At 42.5% G+C, this 18,197-nt stretch overlaps 1 protein-coding gene across 2 annotated transcripts in view; it reads right to left on the reverse strand.

Annotated features, from left to right (window-relative positions):
• LOC126336475 (uncharacterized) overlaps positions 1–18,197 on the reverse strand; it is a 193,052-nt gene that overhangs the window by 122,491 nt on the left and 52,364 nt on the right. For both annotated transcript variants that reach the window (XM_050000215.1, XM_050000216.1), the window contains exons 3-4: positions 17,238–17,388; positions 10,024–10,136 (exon numbers count right to left, since the gene is read on the reverse strand). In XM_050000215.1, the coding sequence (XP_049856172.1) occupies positions 10,024–10,136; positions 17,238–17,388 (264 nt within the window). The remainder of the gene's footprint in view (positions 1–10,023; positions 10,137–17,237; positions 17,389–18,197) is intronic.

Below are 18,197 nucleotides of genomic sequence, written 5' to 3' on the forward strand. Positions count from 1 at the left end.
AGCATGATGGTGCACCTGCACATTCCGCAATTAACACTAGGCTGACCCTTGACAGGATGTTCGACGGGCGTTTCATAGGACGTGGAGGACGCATAAATTGGCCAGCCCGTTCTCCTGATCTTACACCTCTGGACTTCTTTTTGTGAGGTATGTTAAAGGAGAATGTGTACCGTGATGTGCCTACAACCTCAGACGATATGAAACAACGTATTGTGGCAGCCTGCGGCGATATTACACCAGATGTACTGCGGCGCGTACGACATTCATTACGCCAGAGATTGCAATTGTGTGCAGCAAATGATGGCCACCACATTGAACATCTATTGGCCTGACATGTCGGGACACACTCTATTACACTCCGTAATTGAAAACGGAAACCACGTGTGTACGTGTACCTCACCCCTCATCGTAATGTACATGTGCGTCAGTGAAGTAGACCAATAAAAAGGTGTTAGCATGTGGACGTAATGTGCTGTTCCAGTCTCTTCTGTACCTAAGGTCCATCACCGTACCTTTTGGATCCCTACGTAATTCGGTGCTCTCCGATACACACGATCAAACAGCGGAGGAGTGGTACTCAAGCGTCAACTTTAGGTTACAATATCTCCGGATGTAATGAACATTTTACTGTGTAACAAACGGCACTGATTACGTGTTTATATGTTCAGATATGTTAACAAAACTAACAGGGTTCCATTTAAAAAACGTAGGTTTGTGTCAAAAAACATACTTCCGTGCATTTTTTATGGTTTGTATTAACCAATTACACTAGCCCCACTCCTCAAGATCGGTCTGTGGAATCGATTCGTCAGTATTTGATGTGGTTTACCAAATATATCCAGCGGTAATGTTAGGTGACTGACCCTATATATATATATATTCACTGTCTCTGATGGAGACACGTCCAGATCATCCGCTCTCAAAACTCCTCCATCTCTCTCCCCACATCCACCACTGCTGGCGGCTCACCTCCAACTGCGCAACGCTATGCGCTGTTCACATTCAACTGCCCAACACTACAATAGCGAATGTTCCAACAATGCCAACCAGCCACAGACTGCACACAGCACAGCCAGTGATTTTCATATAGAGCGCTACGTGGTGTTACCAGCATAAAAACCTAAACAGCCTACTTACAGTACTCAAGGTACCCTCCACCGCACATCGTCAGGTGGCTTGCGGAGTATGGATGTAGATGTAGATGTAGAGACCTGTGCGTGGGCCTTTGGTGCCACAAACTTCTGGAAAGCTATCAAGTACTTTTCGAATACATGGCACGCTGAATCTCTGCTGAATTGCATTTGAGAAGTGGACCAACAAGTTTTTAAGTAGAAGGTCATAATGTTTTGGCTCATCAGCGTATATGTAATTTACTAAGAGAATGAGGTAACGCATGGAAAATTAAGATAAGCATGTCTATGTAGCTTCATAAATACCTTATACCTTAGCTGAAATGCATTTATTTGTGTGTATGGGCATCTTCTGCAGTAACTGTTATATGTGAATTATGCTTATGCTCTACTGGCCATTAAAATTGCTGCACCACGAAGATGACGTACTACACACGCGAAATTTAACCGATAGGAAGAAGATGCTGTGATATGCAGATGATTAGGTTTTCAGACCTTTCACACAAGGCTGGCGCCGGTGGAGACACCTGCAACGTGCTGACATGAGGAAAGTTTCCAACCGATTTCTCTTACACAAACAGTAGCTGACCGGCGTTGCCTGGTGGAACGTTGTTGTGGTGCCTCATGTAAGGAAGAGGAATGAATACCATCACGTTTCCGACTTTGATAATTTTCGGATTGTAGCCTATCGCGATTGCGGTTTGTCGTATCGCGACATTGCTGTTCGCGTTGGTCGAGATTCAATGACTGTTAGCAGAATATGGAATCGGTGGGTTCAGGAGGGTAATACGGAACGCCGTGCTGGATCGCAACGGCCTCGTATCTCTAGTAGTCGAGGTGACAGGCATCTTATCCTCATGGCTGTAACGGATCGTGCAGCCACGTCACGATCCCTGAGTCAACAGATGGGGACGTTTGCAAGACAACAACCATCTTCACGAAGAGTTCGACGACGTTTGCAACAGCATGGACTATCAGCTGGGAGACCATTGCTGCCGTTACCCTTGACGCTGCGTCACAGACAGGAGCGTCTGAGATGGTGTACTCAACGACGAACCTGGGTGCACTAATGGCAAAACGTCATTTTTTCGGATGAATCCAGGTTGTGTTTACAGCATCATAATGGTCGAATCCGTGTTTGGCGACATCGCACAATGGAAGCGTGTATTCGTCATCGCCATGCTGGCGTATCACCCGGCGTGATGGTATGGGGTGCCATTGGTTTCACGTCTCGGTCACCTCTTGTTCGCATTGACGGCACTTTGAACAGTGGACATTGCATTTCAGAAGTGGTACGACCCGTCGCTCTACCTTCCATTCGATTCCTGTGAAACCCTACATTTCAGCAGGATAATGCACGATCGCATGTTCTAGGTCCTGTATGGGCCTTTCTGGATTCAGAAAATGTTCGATTGTTGCCCTGGCCAGCACCACTCTCCAGATCTCTCACCAACTGAAAACGTCTGGTCAATGCTGGCCAGGCAACTGGCTCGTCACAACTGCATGAGCAGCTAGCTGTACGTGTACACGCCACCCAAGCTCTGTTTGACTCATTGCCGAGGCGTATCAAGGCCGTTATTACGGCCAGAGATGGTTGTTCTGGGTACTGATTTCTCAGGATATATGCACCAAAATTGCGCGAAAATGTAATCACATGTCAGTCCTAGTATAATATATTTGTCCAATGAATACCCGTTTACCATCTGCATTACTTCTTGGTGTAGCAATTTTAATAGCCGGTAGTTTACTTGGCGAAACGTAAACAGTAAAATGAATGAGAAAACTCAATAAAAAATTGTGTTTGTATTTTTAGTACCGTTTTGGAAGTTACAGATTCATCATAAAGGCTTCGGTTTCTCGCGTCCATCGGCCGTCGTAATTTAATATATTATTATTGTTATTATTATTTTTTGATTGTTGCCGACTTACGTGGTGGGCCTCAATAAAAATGATATTTAATTTAATTTTGATTTACGATTAAATGCTTTCCTGAATTTCTCTTTTTTAACAATATTAATCTCAAATTATTTGTTACGTTAATGAATGTTAGACTCGCTGAATCTTAAAACATGAGTATATAAGCTGAACAATGTAATGAACTTTTCATATTAATTTCCTCGGCTAGTCAGCTCACATTAAAGCAAAATATCTTTAGTTATTGATTACAATTGCGGCCCACACACGCGCGAGAGTACTTTTTCTCTTACCTCCGTTAACCATTGCCACGTAGTCGGAGTCCTGGCTCTGGCTCTCGGCTATGGTACTGAAAATAAGAACATTAAAGCTACGTATTTCTGCAACTTCTTGCGGCTGTGGAGAAAAATTAATATTATGTTAATAGCTGGCGAGTATTTCGCTTCAGCAAATTTTTCATAAGTTAATATCGCCACGTAATGGCGCCGTAGGCTGCATCGGCAGCTGCGATTGTTGAACTGTAAATTACTTGAATGCAGGTTAATTCAAGGAAGGCGGACATGAAATCGGGACCACCTCTTACAAATTAAAAGTGCACAATAAGATTAACTCAATATATATATAATTTGCTTAACTCATACAAATATGCTTACATTTGCCAGCAAAAGAGCGTATCTTGTCACCTCTTTAGATCATTTTGTCATAAATTATTTCTTTGCAATCGAAACTTACATAGAGAAATTATTATTTTACGGCTACATGATAAAAATATATTATTCAATTTTTGAATGTCTCATTTTTATAAATAAAGTTTGTAAGTCTTTTCGTAATAAAGCACTGATGACGCTATAGGTTCTTAAATAAGGACCTGCTTTTCGGTGTCAACACGCCATAAACACGTGTCTCTGGTAGTTACAGTACATTCGTAACTGACATTTACAAGGCTATCGGAAAAATGTATACATAATAACAGAATCAGTCAGTGATATTCCGAGACATTCTGAACATGACAGCAGTTGCTGTCGCTGGGTTCCGCGACTGCTCGTAGTATTGGGAACTTGTGCATTCACCGCTGCCAGAGAGGGCGAAGAACCAATCGTATTCGGGCAAGTTAATGCTGGGCGTTTTTGGACTCTGAGGTTGTAGTGACAACTAGTTATCCTCGCAGGAGTCAGATCGTCAAAGGGGGGGATTGGTGGGGGAAACCGAAATTTATGAGGTTTCGGGAGGCTGTGAAAACGAAGCACCGCGGCTGACTGTACGAAAAGATTTGTTTGCTCCACGGCAACGTCCTAACTCCTACTGCACTTTAAAAAAAATCATCCTCGTTTCTTCTCTGGGCTATCAAATTAGTTCATATTAGAACATTTCGCTTGGAAAGGAAACGAGTTCGTAAATGTGGAAGTTTTTCACCAACTTGGAAGACGATATTTTTGCGACTAATTGATAATGATTATCTTTATTAGATGTACTGCACAAACATGTTCATGTCGCCTTTACAACTTGAAAGTTAAACGAAACAATGAAATATACTGATCGATGACATCACATTACTCTTGAAAATATCGCTACCCTAGACGAATGTTGGAATACTCCAGTCTTGTTACATGACTACCTTCTATACAGAAATTACTATCGTAGTTGACCTCTCTGTGGGGGCCAGTCTGTTTCGTAAATCGCGTCCGGCCGCTGGCGAATGCATAATCGCACCCACTCTTCCTCGTTTACTGAGACCGACGTATACCTCATGTCTTTCTCCAGATCACCAAAGATGTGGAAAGCGCACGGTGAAAGATCCGGGATATAAGGAGGACGTTGCAGTGTTTCCCAATCAAATCGCTGAAGGGTAGCCTTCATCCGATTGGCAGTGAGAGTGCGGGCGTTATCGTGAAACAGGATGACTTCGTCCGACAGCATTCCTCAGCGTTTTGACTTTATGTCGCGTCGCAGTTCCTGCAAAGAGTCTTCGTAGCGATGCGCATTGATTGTGGTTCGACGCTCGAGGAAACCGACGATCGGACGGCTCCGTCCGTCGAAGAAGAAGATCATCATGGCCCTCCTGGAACTTGTGTGAACAACTGTGGATTACTTTGGCGGAGGAGATGTGCGATGTTTCCACTGCTACCCTTGGCACTTGCCCTCGGGATCGAAATGGTCATTGCACGATAAGCCCGTCCCTCACCGCAAATCGGACGAAGGATACTTTTCAGCGGTTTGGTTGGTAAACACTGTAATAGTCCGATCTTTCAACCGTGTGATTTACATGTCTTTGGCGATCTAAAGAAAAACGTACATGGACGTCGGTAACAATAGGAGTGCAAGAATGGGTGCTGTTGTGGCTCCGTCAGCGGTCGACCTCTTTCTACGGAACAGGAGTTGACTGTCTCGTCTCCCCGTGGCGTGAACGGATTAACGATTCTTGTGATTGTGGCGTGAACGGATTAACGATTCTTGTGATTACTTTTCAGTGGAACCGTTCCGTGTACCCCTTGTGGCAGAATTTCCACTTTCATTTCACCGCACCTTTCACTAAAATTAGTAAAAACATGATAGATTAAGTAGCCTTTACACATATCAATGATGGAACTGTGGCACAATGTTTAAACGAAGTGACGATGGACTTGTGTCTAGTTACCAGAGGATGTAACCTTATACCGAGGTACAGACGGTAGAACAGAGACACTTCAGAGGTTGCAATGTGTGCTCAGTACCTTTAGAAAAAGTTTAGAAATTGCACTTTAAGAGTTATGTAACTTCACTGCAGCGCCAAAGAAACTGGTATAGGCATTCGTATTCAAATACAGAGATATGGAAACAGGCAAAATACGGCGTTGCTGTCGTAAATGCCTATATAAGACAACAAGTCTCTGGCGCAGTTGTTAGATCGGTTACTGCCGCTACAGTGGCAGGTTATCAAGATTTAGGTGAGTTTGAACGTGGAATTATACTCGGCGCACGAGCAATGGGACACAGCATCTCCGACGTTGTGATGAAGTGGGTATTTTCCGGTATGACCACTTCACGAGTGTACCGTGAATGCCAATAATCCGGTAAAACATCACATCTCCCACATCGCTGCAGCCGGAAAAAATTCCTGCAACAAAAGGACCAAAGGCGACTGAAAATAATCGTTCAACGTGACAAAAGTGCAACCCTTCCGCAAATTGCTGCAGATTCCAATGGTGGCCCATCAACAGGTGTTAGCGTGCGAACCATTCAACGAAACATCATCGACATGGGTCTTCAGTGCCTTTAGAACGGATGGACGTGCACGAGTATGGTGACAACCTCATGCCAGCAGGGGACTGTTCAAGCTGGTGGAAGTCTTGTAATGGTGTGGGGCGAGTGCAGTTGGAGTGATTTGGGACCGCTTACACGTGTAGATACCACTATGACAGGTGACACGTACGTAAGCATCCTGTCTGTCATTAGCATCCATTCATGTGAATTGTGCGTTCCTACGGACCTGAGCAATTCCAGAAGGACAATGCGACACCCCACACATGCAGAATTGCTACAGAGTAGCTCCAGGAACACTTCCACAGGCCACCAAACTCCCCTGTTGAGCATATCTGGGATGCCTTACAACGTGCTGTTCAGGAAGGGATCTCCTCCCCCTCGTACTCTTATGGATTTATGGACAGCCCAGCAGGATTCATGGTGTCAGTTCTCTCTAGCACTATTTTTGTTATTAGTCGAGACCATGCCATGTCGCGGTGCGGCGCTTCTGTGTGCTAGGTGTGTGTGTGTGTGTTTGGGTGGGGAGGAGGGGGGGCGTACACGATATTAGGCAGGTGTACGAGTTTCTTTTGTTCTTCAGCGTATAAGAAGTGATGATGGAGTTGCACCTCATCACCAGAAAATCATGTATCTTTACGTATGTACAGATGGCAGAACAGCGACAGTTATGAGGTTACAATCTATACTCCGTTCCATTAGAAAAGTTCAGGAAAATGTAATTTAAGAGTTATCTAGCTACAAGCTGTGTGGTACATACTTTAGAGTACAGTATTGCTCATAGAAAAATTTAGATAGCTGTTGGTCTCCAACTAGCAATGACATGTGTGAGGTTGTGAAAAAGGATGGTATGTGAGCAATGCTGTAAACGTATGACATTCTAGCTGTAGGCGTTCTCTTTCTAGTCCGCTCCGAAGCAACATAGGCGGTATAAAAAAGGACTACCGTAGTGGTATATCAGAGTGATTCGATCGTCGTCAGTCGCCCTTGACGTAACTCGCTAAATGCTTATACGCTTCAGAATGTGGTGCAGTGCTGTCCACGATCGCTTACTCTAAGCCTGGGATGGCACTAAAGATAGTGAATTGAGTATTTATTGATCTAAGTGGCTATAGCGCCCATTTTGTGTAAATGTGTGAAAGTGAACTTTCTTGGAATGATAATTTACTGGAAAGCTTGTATTTCAATCCGATGATTATGTTTTGTGCACCGGCGGTAGCACTTATAAGGTAACAAGTTAACGATGCTTAATTGACAGATGGAGTGATAATTAGCAGTACTTGGAATTTCGAGCAGAAGTGGCTGAATACGGTAGGAAAACTTCAACGAATTACGATAATGTTATCGTATGAAACAACGAGTTCACTCTTACCAGTCACTGTTTATGTACACTTAAGAGCCAAAGAAACTAGTACATCTGTCTCATATCGTGCCGAAACACGAATTGACCCAGGCTCGACTAATGTCTGAAGTAGTGCGGGGGGGGGGAACTGACACCATGAATCATGCAAGGCTGTTCATAAATCCGAAAGAGTACGAGGGGGTGGAGATCTCTTCTGAACAGCACGTTGCAAGGCATCCCAGATATGCTCAATAATGTTCATGTATGGGGAGTTTGGGGCCAGCGGAAGTGTTTAAACTCAGAAGAGTGTCCCTGGAGCCACTCTGTAGCAATTTTGGACGTGCGGAGTGTCGAATTATCCTTCTGGAATTGCCGAAGTCCGACGAAATGCACAATGGGCATGAATGGACGCAGGTGATCAGAGAGGATGCTTACGTATGTGTCATCTGTCAGAGTCATATCTAGACGTAGGGCTCCCGTATTACTCCAACTGCACACGACTGCACCATTACAGTGCCTGCACCAGCTTGAACAGTCCCCTGCTGACTTGCAGGGTCCATGGATTCATGTGGTTGTCTCCATACCCGTAAAGCAATTCGAAACGAGACTCTTCCAATGTCGGTGTTGACGGGACCAGGCGAGGCGTAAACCTCTGTGTCGTGCAGTCATCAAGGGTACACGTGTCTGCCTTCGGCTCCGAAAGCCCATATCGATGGTTCGCATGCTGACACTTGTCGATGGGCCAGCGTTGAAATCTGCAGCAATTTGCAGAAAGGTTACACTTCTGTCACAGTGAACGATTTTCATCAGTCGTCGTTGGTCCTGTTCTTGCAGGGTCTGTTTCGGCCGCAGCGATGTTGGAGATTTGATGCTTTACCGGATTCCTGATATTCAAGTTCAAACTCACTTAAATCTTGATAACCTGCCATTGCAACAGCAGTAACTGATTTAACGACAGCGCCAGACAGTTGTCTTATACACGCTTTCCCGACCGCAGCTCCATGTTATGCCTGTTCACATATCTCTGTATTTTAATACGGATGCCTACTCCAGTTTATTTGGCGTTACAATGTAAGATCTGTTAATTTCATGAAAGTTCTCACTGATTATTTGTGTCATTCAGGACGCAATATTTAACATCAATTTTGCCACGCTATTAATCTTGCTTGCCTTGCGCATCTCCGCTATCCAGTGGCACAGAAATTTTCTTATACGGTGCTTATTTGCGGAGTGTACTCCTATTTTGGATTGTTAATCTTAAACTTTCTTTCGGGTTATTGTACTGCTACGGTTTTTTATTATATTATTTAATCTGTTTCCTGTTACTCAATCTCGTGTTTTATGATTCTAAATTATTCTGTTTGTTGGTAGTCTTTATCACTTTAGGTGTTTTCCCGACAGATGTTTAACTAAATCTAACGTGTTCTGATAAAAGGAAAAGAAAGTTCACAACACGAATCATCTTCAATGTCCCTTTGGCCCTGTCCTTCCCACCACAGACATCATAATGCGGGTATTCCGTACCAGTGTGTGTGAACTCTTCTCGAATTTTCTGATTTGTTAAAAGAGAGTATACTCTTATTTGAAAATGGTTCACATGTCTCTAAGCACTATGGGACTTAACACCTGAGGTCATCAGTCCCCTAGACTTAGAACTACTTAAACCTAACTAACCTAAGGACATCACATACATCCATGCCCGAGGCAGATTTCGAACCTGCGACGGTGGCAGCAGCGCGGTTCCGGACTGAAGTGCCTAGAACCGTTCGGTCCTAACGGCCGGCTACTGTTATTTATCGTCGTGGTTCCTGACTCCTCTTGATTATGAACAGAAAGTCTGAACATTTATTTCAGTTTTGGCGACCTGAATTGTGGGCTTGTGGACTGATGATTATGGTATGAATGTTCTCCATCACTTTCTGACTGGCAACTAAAATAATTTTCAGTCTCTTGAAAAAGGCGATAGTATTACAGAAAATCGCACTAAGTCTCACAAAACTAAGGAAAACAAACCGCCCATAAAAAGTAAAAACTAGGTATTTCAGCCCCGCTGCCACGCACATGGGAGGTCTTGGTTTTCTGTATAAGTGTTTGATGGGCGTTCTTAGAGTGAAGATATCATGTCGGGTAGCTTTGGGCAAAAACCGCACTACACTTCCTCTAAGCTGCTTTCCTCATAAGTCTAGACTGTAAGAGCTTCAAGTTATTAAGAGTAGTGATATACGTATGATTTAATCCAGTATACATTATGTCACATCCAACAGATAATGACACATGAAAGAGTTTTTTAAGAAGAATTATTCCTTTCATCTCGTCCGTAACACAACTGAAATTCAGACGAAATAGAATTAAAAGAAACTGACGCCTTTCCAATCATTCAGAGCATTGGTTCCTACTTACCACACTTCTGTCCACTGCTACAGCACTGGTCTAAACTGTAGGTCGGATAACAGCCGTCAGGTATCGTCAAGTGAGAGCATATCGTGTCGTCACAAGAGAACCTCGCTTCTCCCCTACGGAATAAAACATAGAGAGAGAATCACAAAGACTGTTTTGTTTAAAGCGTCTGCCAGAAAAAAAGCGTTATTCATCGAACAACTGACACTTTTTACACATTTCTAAAGGAAGCACCTTCTCGCTATGTGAAAGAGGGAATTTTAGGGCCGGCCGCGGTGGTCTCGCGGTTCTAGGCGCGCAGTCCGGAATCGCGCGACTGCTACGGTCGCAGGTTCGAATCCTGCCTTGGGCATGGATGTGTGTGATGTCCTTAGGTTAGTTAGGTTTAAGTAGTTCTAAGTTCTAGGGGACTAATGACCACAGCAGTTGAGTCCCATAGTGCTCAGAGCCATTTGAACCATTTGGAATTTTAGGCACAAAGAGACATGTAAAACTGACTGAGAATTTAGCGAGCGTAGGCATTGCCTGCAGGGGAAAAGCGATTATAAATTAAATTAGAAATTAAAATTGCAGAGCCACCACAAGTCACGTGTAACATTTCATTATGTTGACATGTCGCACTGCTACTTCTGCTACTGCTACTCGACTTCGGACCCACCGGACAGTAAGGTAACTTCACAGATTCTACTCACAACGTGGTAACTTAACACTGCGTAGCTGAGGGTCACACGTTAGTGCTCGAAATTTGTAGTCGAACGCCAAAAGTAAACATTAAGCGAGAATTAGTACTACAGTATTTTCCTGGCGAATGAACTATGTCCGAGGAGAATAAATACAATTTTTACGACTTTGCACACTAGTGCCTGTATTTACAACTAATTTACAGTCAGATGTAAATATATAATTTTGGAAACGTGGTACCTATAGTGTCAAATTTTGGTGCTGGATGTAAATATATTAGGCAGTTACAGAATTCAAAACGCAGTTGACGTAAACAGCATGATGCATTAGTCTATGTAGTGGTGGGTGAATTCTCAGAAGGTGGCCTTAGATTAATAAAGTTAAAATGTAAAATTATTAAAAAATTAAAAACTTTTGATACATTTTTTCAAAACCTTTATACTTTTACTATTTTTTGAAATTATGACCAGTTTCAGCAGCTTGGTTACCATCTTCAGATTTGAGGACAGACAAAACAATAGAACTATTTTCTTAAGTAACAAAGTTATGTAAAAATTGTTGTTGGCTTACCTTTAAAAATTTTTATGTAATTAACGTACCACATGCAGTATTATAAATCCCCTGGCAGTGTACACGACTGTTGCATTGTCCATGACATACTTTTAAATCTCCAAGTAAAATGTGCTATGCACAGCATAAGACGAAATTAAAGGGAAGTATATTATGTACTGACAAACAAATAACAATAACGAAAACTTTTTACGATGATGTACAGGGTTTTTGTTTCAGTTGCTGTCTTAGATAACGTGATACGTTCAAAGAATTAGCCTTTCTCAAATAGATATTTCTTATTTATTTCCCAGTATATAATTAGTGTGCAAAGTCGTAAAAACAGTATTCATTCGCCTCTGACATCATCTGGCGCCGAGCTAAATACGTTCATTCGTCTGGAAAATACTCTCGTAGTTATTATCGCTTAATGCTCTTTTGGGCGTTCAGCTACAATCATCGGGTAGCAACGTGTGGCCCTACTCTATGCAATGTCAAGTTAGTCAAGTTACCACGTTGAAAGTAGAATCTGTGGCCATACTGGCTATGTTTGGGAACCGTGACTGTGTGGAATAATTACTTATTTGTATTTTCTGCTACAGGTCACTTTTATTTGTTTTATGTTTAATATGACATAAAGTAAAATAAACCAATATCAGTTTTTACATAAATTTCTTACTCAAGGAAATATTGTTTTGGTTTGCCTTTTCTCAGATCTGACGATGGTAGTTAAGCTACCGAAACTAGTCAGCACATTGTAAAAAAAAAAAAAAAAAAAAAAAAAAAAAAAAAAAAAAAAAAAAAAAAAAAAAGGAGAGAGAGAGAGAGAGAGAGAGAGAGAGAGAGACAGAGAGAGAAAGAGAGAGAGAGAGAGAGAGAGAGAGAGAGAGAGAGAGGGAGGGAGGGACAGAGAGAGAGAGAGAGAGAGTTAAATCAGATTGGGATAATATATACAAAAGTTCTGAAAGTTTTAAATAAGTTTTATAAGAATTTTTTAAAATGTTTTTAATTTTACACTTGATCATATGCTTGCAGTCGCTTTCTCCTATTCTGACAACACCAGATATATTCAAAGTTAAGCTCGCTGCCTGTTTCTTTCAAGGAACGCAGCAGCTCAGCCACAAAAATCTCGAATAAAATGACACAAACATGAAGCCCGTGATGGTTTATTTCGTGCTTTTTTCCTTTTTGTTGTCGTGGTCTTCCGTCCGAAGATTGGCTCTCGTTTGCTAGTCCTTTCATATCTAGTTAGGGGGTCGATGTTGCTTCACGTCCGTGGGTGTAAACCTGAAATTTGTCCCACACGTGACCCCTGGGTGGTGCTAAGAAGGCAACAAACCTGACAACTACACAATCTTTATAGATCTCCTGGCTATTCGAGAAGTACATAACCGAGAGGAAATGAGTCATAATCACATCAAAAGCCCTTCTCACGGCCAAACATCTAAGAAACTTGGAGTAAGTATTAAAATATGCCAACTGAATACTGAGGGCATTAGTAAAACCAAATGCCAAATTCTTCAAAAGTTGTTGACTAAGCACAACACTGACGTAGTTGTCCTACAGGAAACCCACACAGATAATGAAGATTAACTACGCTCCTGAGGAAAAATACCAGCATACGATATCATTGGCGCAACATACCACCATGCCTATGGAGTAGCCACATACGTCAAAAATAAAACAGAGAACGCTCACTTGTATCCACTTCCGCAAATGACAATATCCACTCTGTGATTATCAGAATAGGTGAACTGGTCATAAGCAACATTTACAAACAACGAGGATCCGCATGGCCAGCAGACGTGCTCCAATAATACCGCCATCCCGCGATCTATGTAGGAGACTTTAATAGCCACCACGTGCAATGGCAATACAGAACAACTGATACAAATGATGAAGCCTTAGCAAACTGGGCAGCAGAAAACAACGTCCACCTCATTTTTCGATGCTGAAGATCGCGGTTACTTCAGATCAGCATCTCGGAAACGAGAGTATGACCAGGCCCATGCTTTGCCACAGCTGATGAAAATCAGCTGGTCAACACAAGCCGAAGTGTTTTGCCAGATTTCGCTCATGGTTAACACCGCCCAGTCTTAGTATTCCATTGATAACATAAACTCCTCGACCCAGATGGAACCTACGAAAAGTGGATTTGAAAGCTTACTCTGAAGACCTCGGTAAATGTCTGTGATGGATCCCTCCAACCTTTGATATAAAAGATTTGTGGGGGCAGTCATCAACACAGCAAGAAAGCACATACCTTGAGGACACCCCAAGGAATACTGGGACGAGAAATGTGAGGAACTGTATAATGACTACCAAAGCAACAGTGACAGAGGAATAGCAGACGAACTTATATGCAGCCGTGATAGTGCACGACGACAGAAGTGGATGGAAACTACTCACTCTATGGACTTTAAAGTATCCAGCAGAAAAACATGGTCCCTGCTTCGAAAACAAGGAGGAGCCAGCCGTATCACTCCAGCAGAAAACCCCACAACACCTGACAAAACTGCTTTGCACAATGATAAAACATCTAAAGGGGTAAACCACCGAAAGACAACAATATGCATTAAACGTGAGCTTAGAAAGCTAAAAACAACAGTCAGTGTTGATAATAAATATTCATGCGACATCACCCCCGAAGGGGTATAGGCAGCAAGAAAGGACACAAAACCAAGTAATAACCCTGGCTCATATGACATCCTCCCAGAATTTCTTATCAAGTCTGGCAAATATACGAAAATATGGTTAGCAAAGTTCTTCGCATCACTACTGCAGGCAGGAAATATACCCCAAGAACCTATTCGTGCCAAGAGAATCTTCCTCCTCAAGCCAGGTAAACCGGGAAATCCTCCGCAAAACTGCCGACCCATAGCACTGCTTAGCATGGTGTACAAACTTCTGGAACTACTACTTAACAGGATCGTTTAGACAATACTCACGGCCATCTCAGTAGAATGAGCCGGCCTTCGTCCCAACCGAAGCTGTGGAGTCCTGGCCCTTACAACATATAATGAAGCGGGATTGATAAAGAAAGTGAAAACATCTATGTCCTACATTGACTTGTCAGCAGCCTATGATGGACAAGTCCTACTCTATAAACTGATGAAAATAATTCCCTATCAAAAAGTGACAAAGTGTATTGGTAACATGATTGGCAACAGAGGATTCCAGGTCATCATGGGAAAAAAGGTCAGTACCCCCGAAATTTCTTCAAAATGGCTTGCCTCAAGGCTCGGTATTAGCCCCACTGCTTTTCAGCCTATACATTTCTGACATGCCAGAGACAGCTTGTACGAAATTTCGTTATGCCGATGAGTGGGCCAATGCAACAAGGCACACCGATTTTGATACAATTGAAGAAACCCTGCATCCGATCTGTCTGCCCTGGCAGCATACTTTCGTAAATGGAGGCTTAGGCCTAATGCCACTAAGACAGAAGTAACTTGCTTCCATCTGAATAACAGAGAAGCCGACAGTGCTCTGGAAGTATACTTTGACGACACACGCCTCAACCACAACAAGGAGCCAAGGTACCTAGGGGTCACGTTAGACAGAACCTCGTCATTTGAATCACGCTTTACAAAAGCAGCTGCCAAGGCGAGAACAAGAAGCATCCTGATCCGTAACGTCTGCGGAACCACCTGGGGATCAAATTCAACAACCCTGAGGACGTCTGCGCTGAGCCTGGTGTACTCTGCGGCGGAGTACTGTGCACTAGTACGGCTAAACAGTAGCCATGTGAGCAAAATCGATGTTGAACCTAACAACACTATGAACATTACTTCAGGAACCGTTACGTCTACAGCTAACATATGGCTACCTGGCCTGAGTCATATACCGTCCCCAAAGATGCCACCAAAAGCAGCTTTGGTCAGGGAATACAAGATCGAAGCAAACCCTGAACTACCTTTACACATCGATATACCTGATCTCAGTATCAAGAAGCTTCGTTCAAGACATCCTCCGCTTGCTCTCGACAGCCTCACTGAGTCTGACATCAGCTCTTGGAGAAGAGACTGGCTCCAAAGTGCACCAACAACTTGCCACCTAATGCCTTGTATTACTGAGGCAGTACCTGCGTTTGATCATCCCTGCAAGATCCGTTCAACTCTGAACCGACTAAGAACTGGGCATGGAAGATGTGCTGACTCACTCTGCAACTGAGGACTGATGTCTTCGCCAGAATGTGACTGCTCCGCGCCTAAGCAGACCATCCAACACATCAGAGCAGAATGCAGTGCCAGAGCATTCAGGGGGGACTTTGAATAATTCATCATGGCACCCCAGAAATTCATTGAATATATACAAGGACTAGATGTTTGTCTGTGCATATATGTAATGTAGAATAACGTCACCCAGTACTGAAATGTACTTAACTGCCATACGCTAAATAAATAAAATCTCTACGTAAATACCGCATTTCTACGTCCATTCCCACTATAGTCAAGCTGGGATTTCCTGTACAAGTTTTATCTCCCACCCTCCACCCCCCCCCCCCCCACCCCCGCCAGAAACAGAAAACACACATTATACTCCATTACAAAATGAACTACTCCTTGATTCCTCAGGACGTGTCGTATCAAAATATCCCTTTTTTAAATCAAGTTGTGTCCTGAAGATATTTTCTCGTCGACTCGAAGCAGTACCCCTTCTGTGGTTATCCAATGAACGCAGTTCATCTTCAGCATTCTTCCGTAATATTACATTCCGAAAGCTTCTATTCTCAGCTTGTCTGTATTGTTCGTCTACCACGTTTCACTTCCTTATAAGGCTGCAATTGAGTCAAATGCTTTATGGCAAGCCTTCCTAATACTCAGATTTTCTATTCGATATTAATGTATTTTACTTTCCGCCAGTGTGCAATTTATAGTAACTTTACTTCGCCAACGTCAATTACTTTGCTGCTGAAACAGGAAATCTCATCTATTACCCTTAGTGTCTCTTTTCCTAAACCTATTTCCACAACGTGTTTGGTTTACCTCGATTATACTGCATGATCCTTGTTTGACCATCGTTGATATTCATCTTATAACCTCTTTCCCCTTCTCAAGATGGAGTCTATTCTCTTAAGCTGATCTACTAAGACCATAGCTGCCTCTGCCAAAAACTAGAAACGCTGTGATCGACAAATCTTAAAGTTGGTTTTATTGCTTCTCTCTGAATTTAAATTCCCTTCCCAGATTAACACTGAGATTTAAATCATATCTTTCCAATACATTCAGTTACTGACGCACAGAGAAATACAATTGAGTCATTATTTGTAATCGTATCTATTACGCGATAGTTTATTTATGCAGATCGGATGACATCACAAAACATAATTTATCCTCGTGTTTTAAGACAACAGTATACTTACTTGTGGCCACACGGGCTACGTTTCAGAACCGCGAATGTGTGGAGTAATTACTTGTTTGTATTTACCGCTACCGGTCACTTTTATTTGTTTTATGTTTGAACTAACATACTGCAACACGTTTCGAGCTTGTTTTGCTCATCTTCATGTGCTAATACATACCCCAAAACCGTTACTTCATAAGAAAATATCTTAACCTATATCATCATAGGACTTTTCGTTTACTGTTCTCCGGTGGTGTGGCTGTTAGGGCATTTGGAGAGGCGCTGATGGGCTAGAAATTGGTGTCCAGTGTTTTCCACTGGTGTCGGGCTGTGTCTCATGACACCATAGCCTGAGTGGGATACAAATATTTCTGCATCAGGTTCTATGGTGAGAAAGAGATCAAACACGCTCGACACACACTGCAGTATGTTAAACAGAACGTAAAACAAATAAAAGTGACTGATAGCATAAAATACAAATAAGTAATTAAGCAGTATACCTGATTTCCCTTTTCCCCTTTCTATCTTTCAGTATCAGAGAAAGTAGTACTTTTGTAATAGATTTCTGTTTTGATCTGCTGCAAGTGCTGGCACAGATATTGCTTGGAGGGAATACAGTGCTAAAACAGGTATTTACTAACTTCCAGATTCCTTCTGGTAGGATGTAGCAACGACATATTTGGACGCATGGAGATTTGAGTGCTCCCCACTTTCCATGGAACAGGATACTGTTATGACCATATGGTTTTCCATTGTAGAGGCATTTTGTCTTGTCCAGCGACGGAAGTGGACCTGAAAGGGGGAAAAAACAAATATGAAGCAGGTGTTGGCTGGTACGAACTATTTAACTAGTCTCAGTACTAACGCAGCAATATGTGTGAGCAGTACAAAGAAGTCATCCCTTATCTCCTTCCTGCGTATTTCTTGAAGAACAGTGCTAGGGAACATTTGCATTTCTCAAGAGCTTACTCAATGACATTGCCTTACAAAATTACATCTATGCGTACTTTTACATTTTGTTAGTAAGCACTGTGTTTACAGTGTCACACACTAATTGGTCTTTGTAGAATTTATTTCTCAGGTCACCTACTCATCGAAAGGCTAAATTTGCGAACTTACCATAATTTATCGTCAGTTACAGCCTTTGAACAGTATGACTATTTTTCACTCAAAACCATTACTTTAGATTTGTTTCAAGAAAGGTGCAGTTTAAAACTCAGTCATTGGGTTGGTACGTGGCCACATGTAGTTCAGTTTCGTTGCGCTTGAGTAAGTCTCGGTCATCAGCGAATAAAATTGGGAGCCAATACTGTGTTGCCAATTACAAAAAATTCCATATGTTTTAATGTGTCTTATACAGCTGTATCGGTGCAGATATTAATGTCCAAATATTAAATAAATATTAAAAGGATTCGGGGTGGGGGTGGGGGGTACACTCATGTCTCGTCCCCTGGTTTATGACTGTACCTAGGGACATTAGTTTGCACTCACCCCCACTCCCTGAAATGTGAATGTGAAGAGTATAAGCAGCTCATTAATTCTGGCAAACGATGTGGGAGGCACTTGAATTAGTCGTGGTCTAATTAAAGGAACTGTATTGA

The sequence above is a fragment of the Schistocerca gregaria genome, chromosome 2 (genome assembly GCF_023897955.1).
Source record: "Schistocerca gregaria isolate iqSchGreg1 chromosome 2, iqSchGreg1.2, whole genome shotgun sequence".
NCBI classification, from domain to species: domain Eukaryota; kingdom Metazoa; phylum Arthropoda; class Insecta; order Orthoptera; family Acrididae; genus Schistocerca; species Schistocerca gregaria.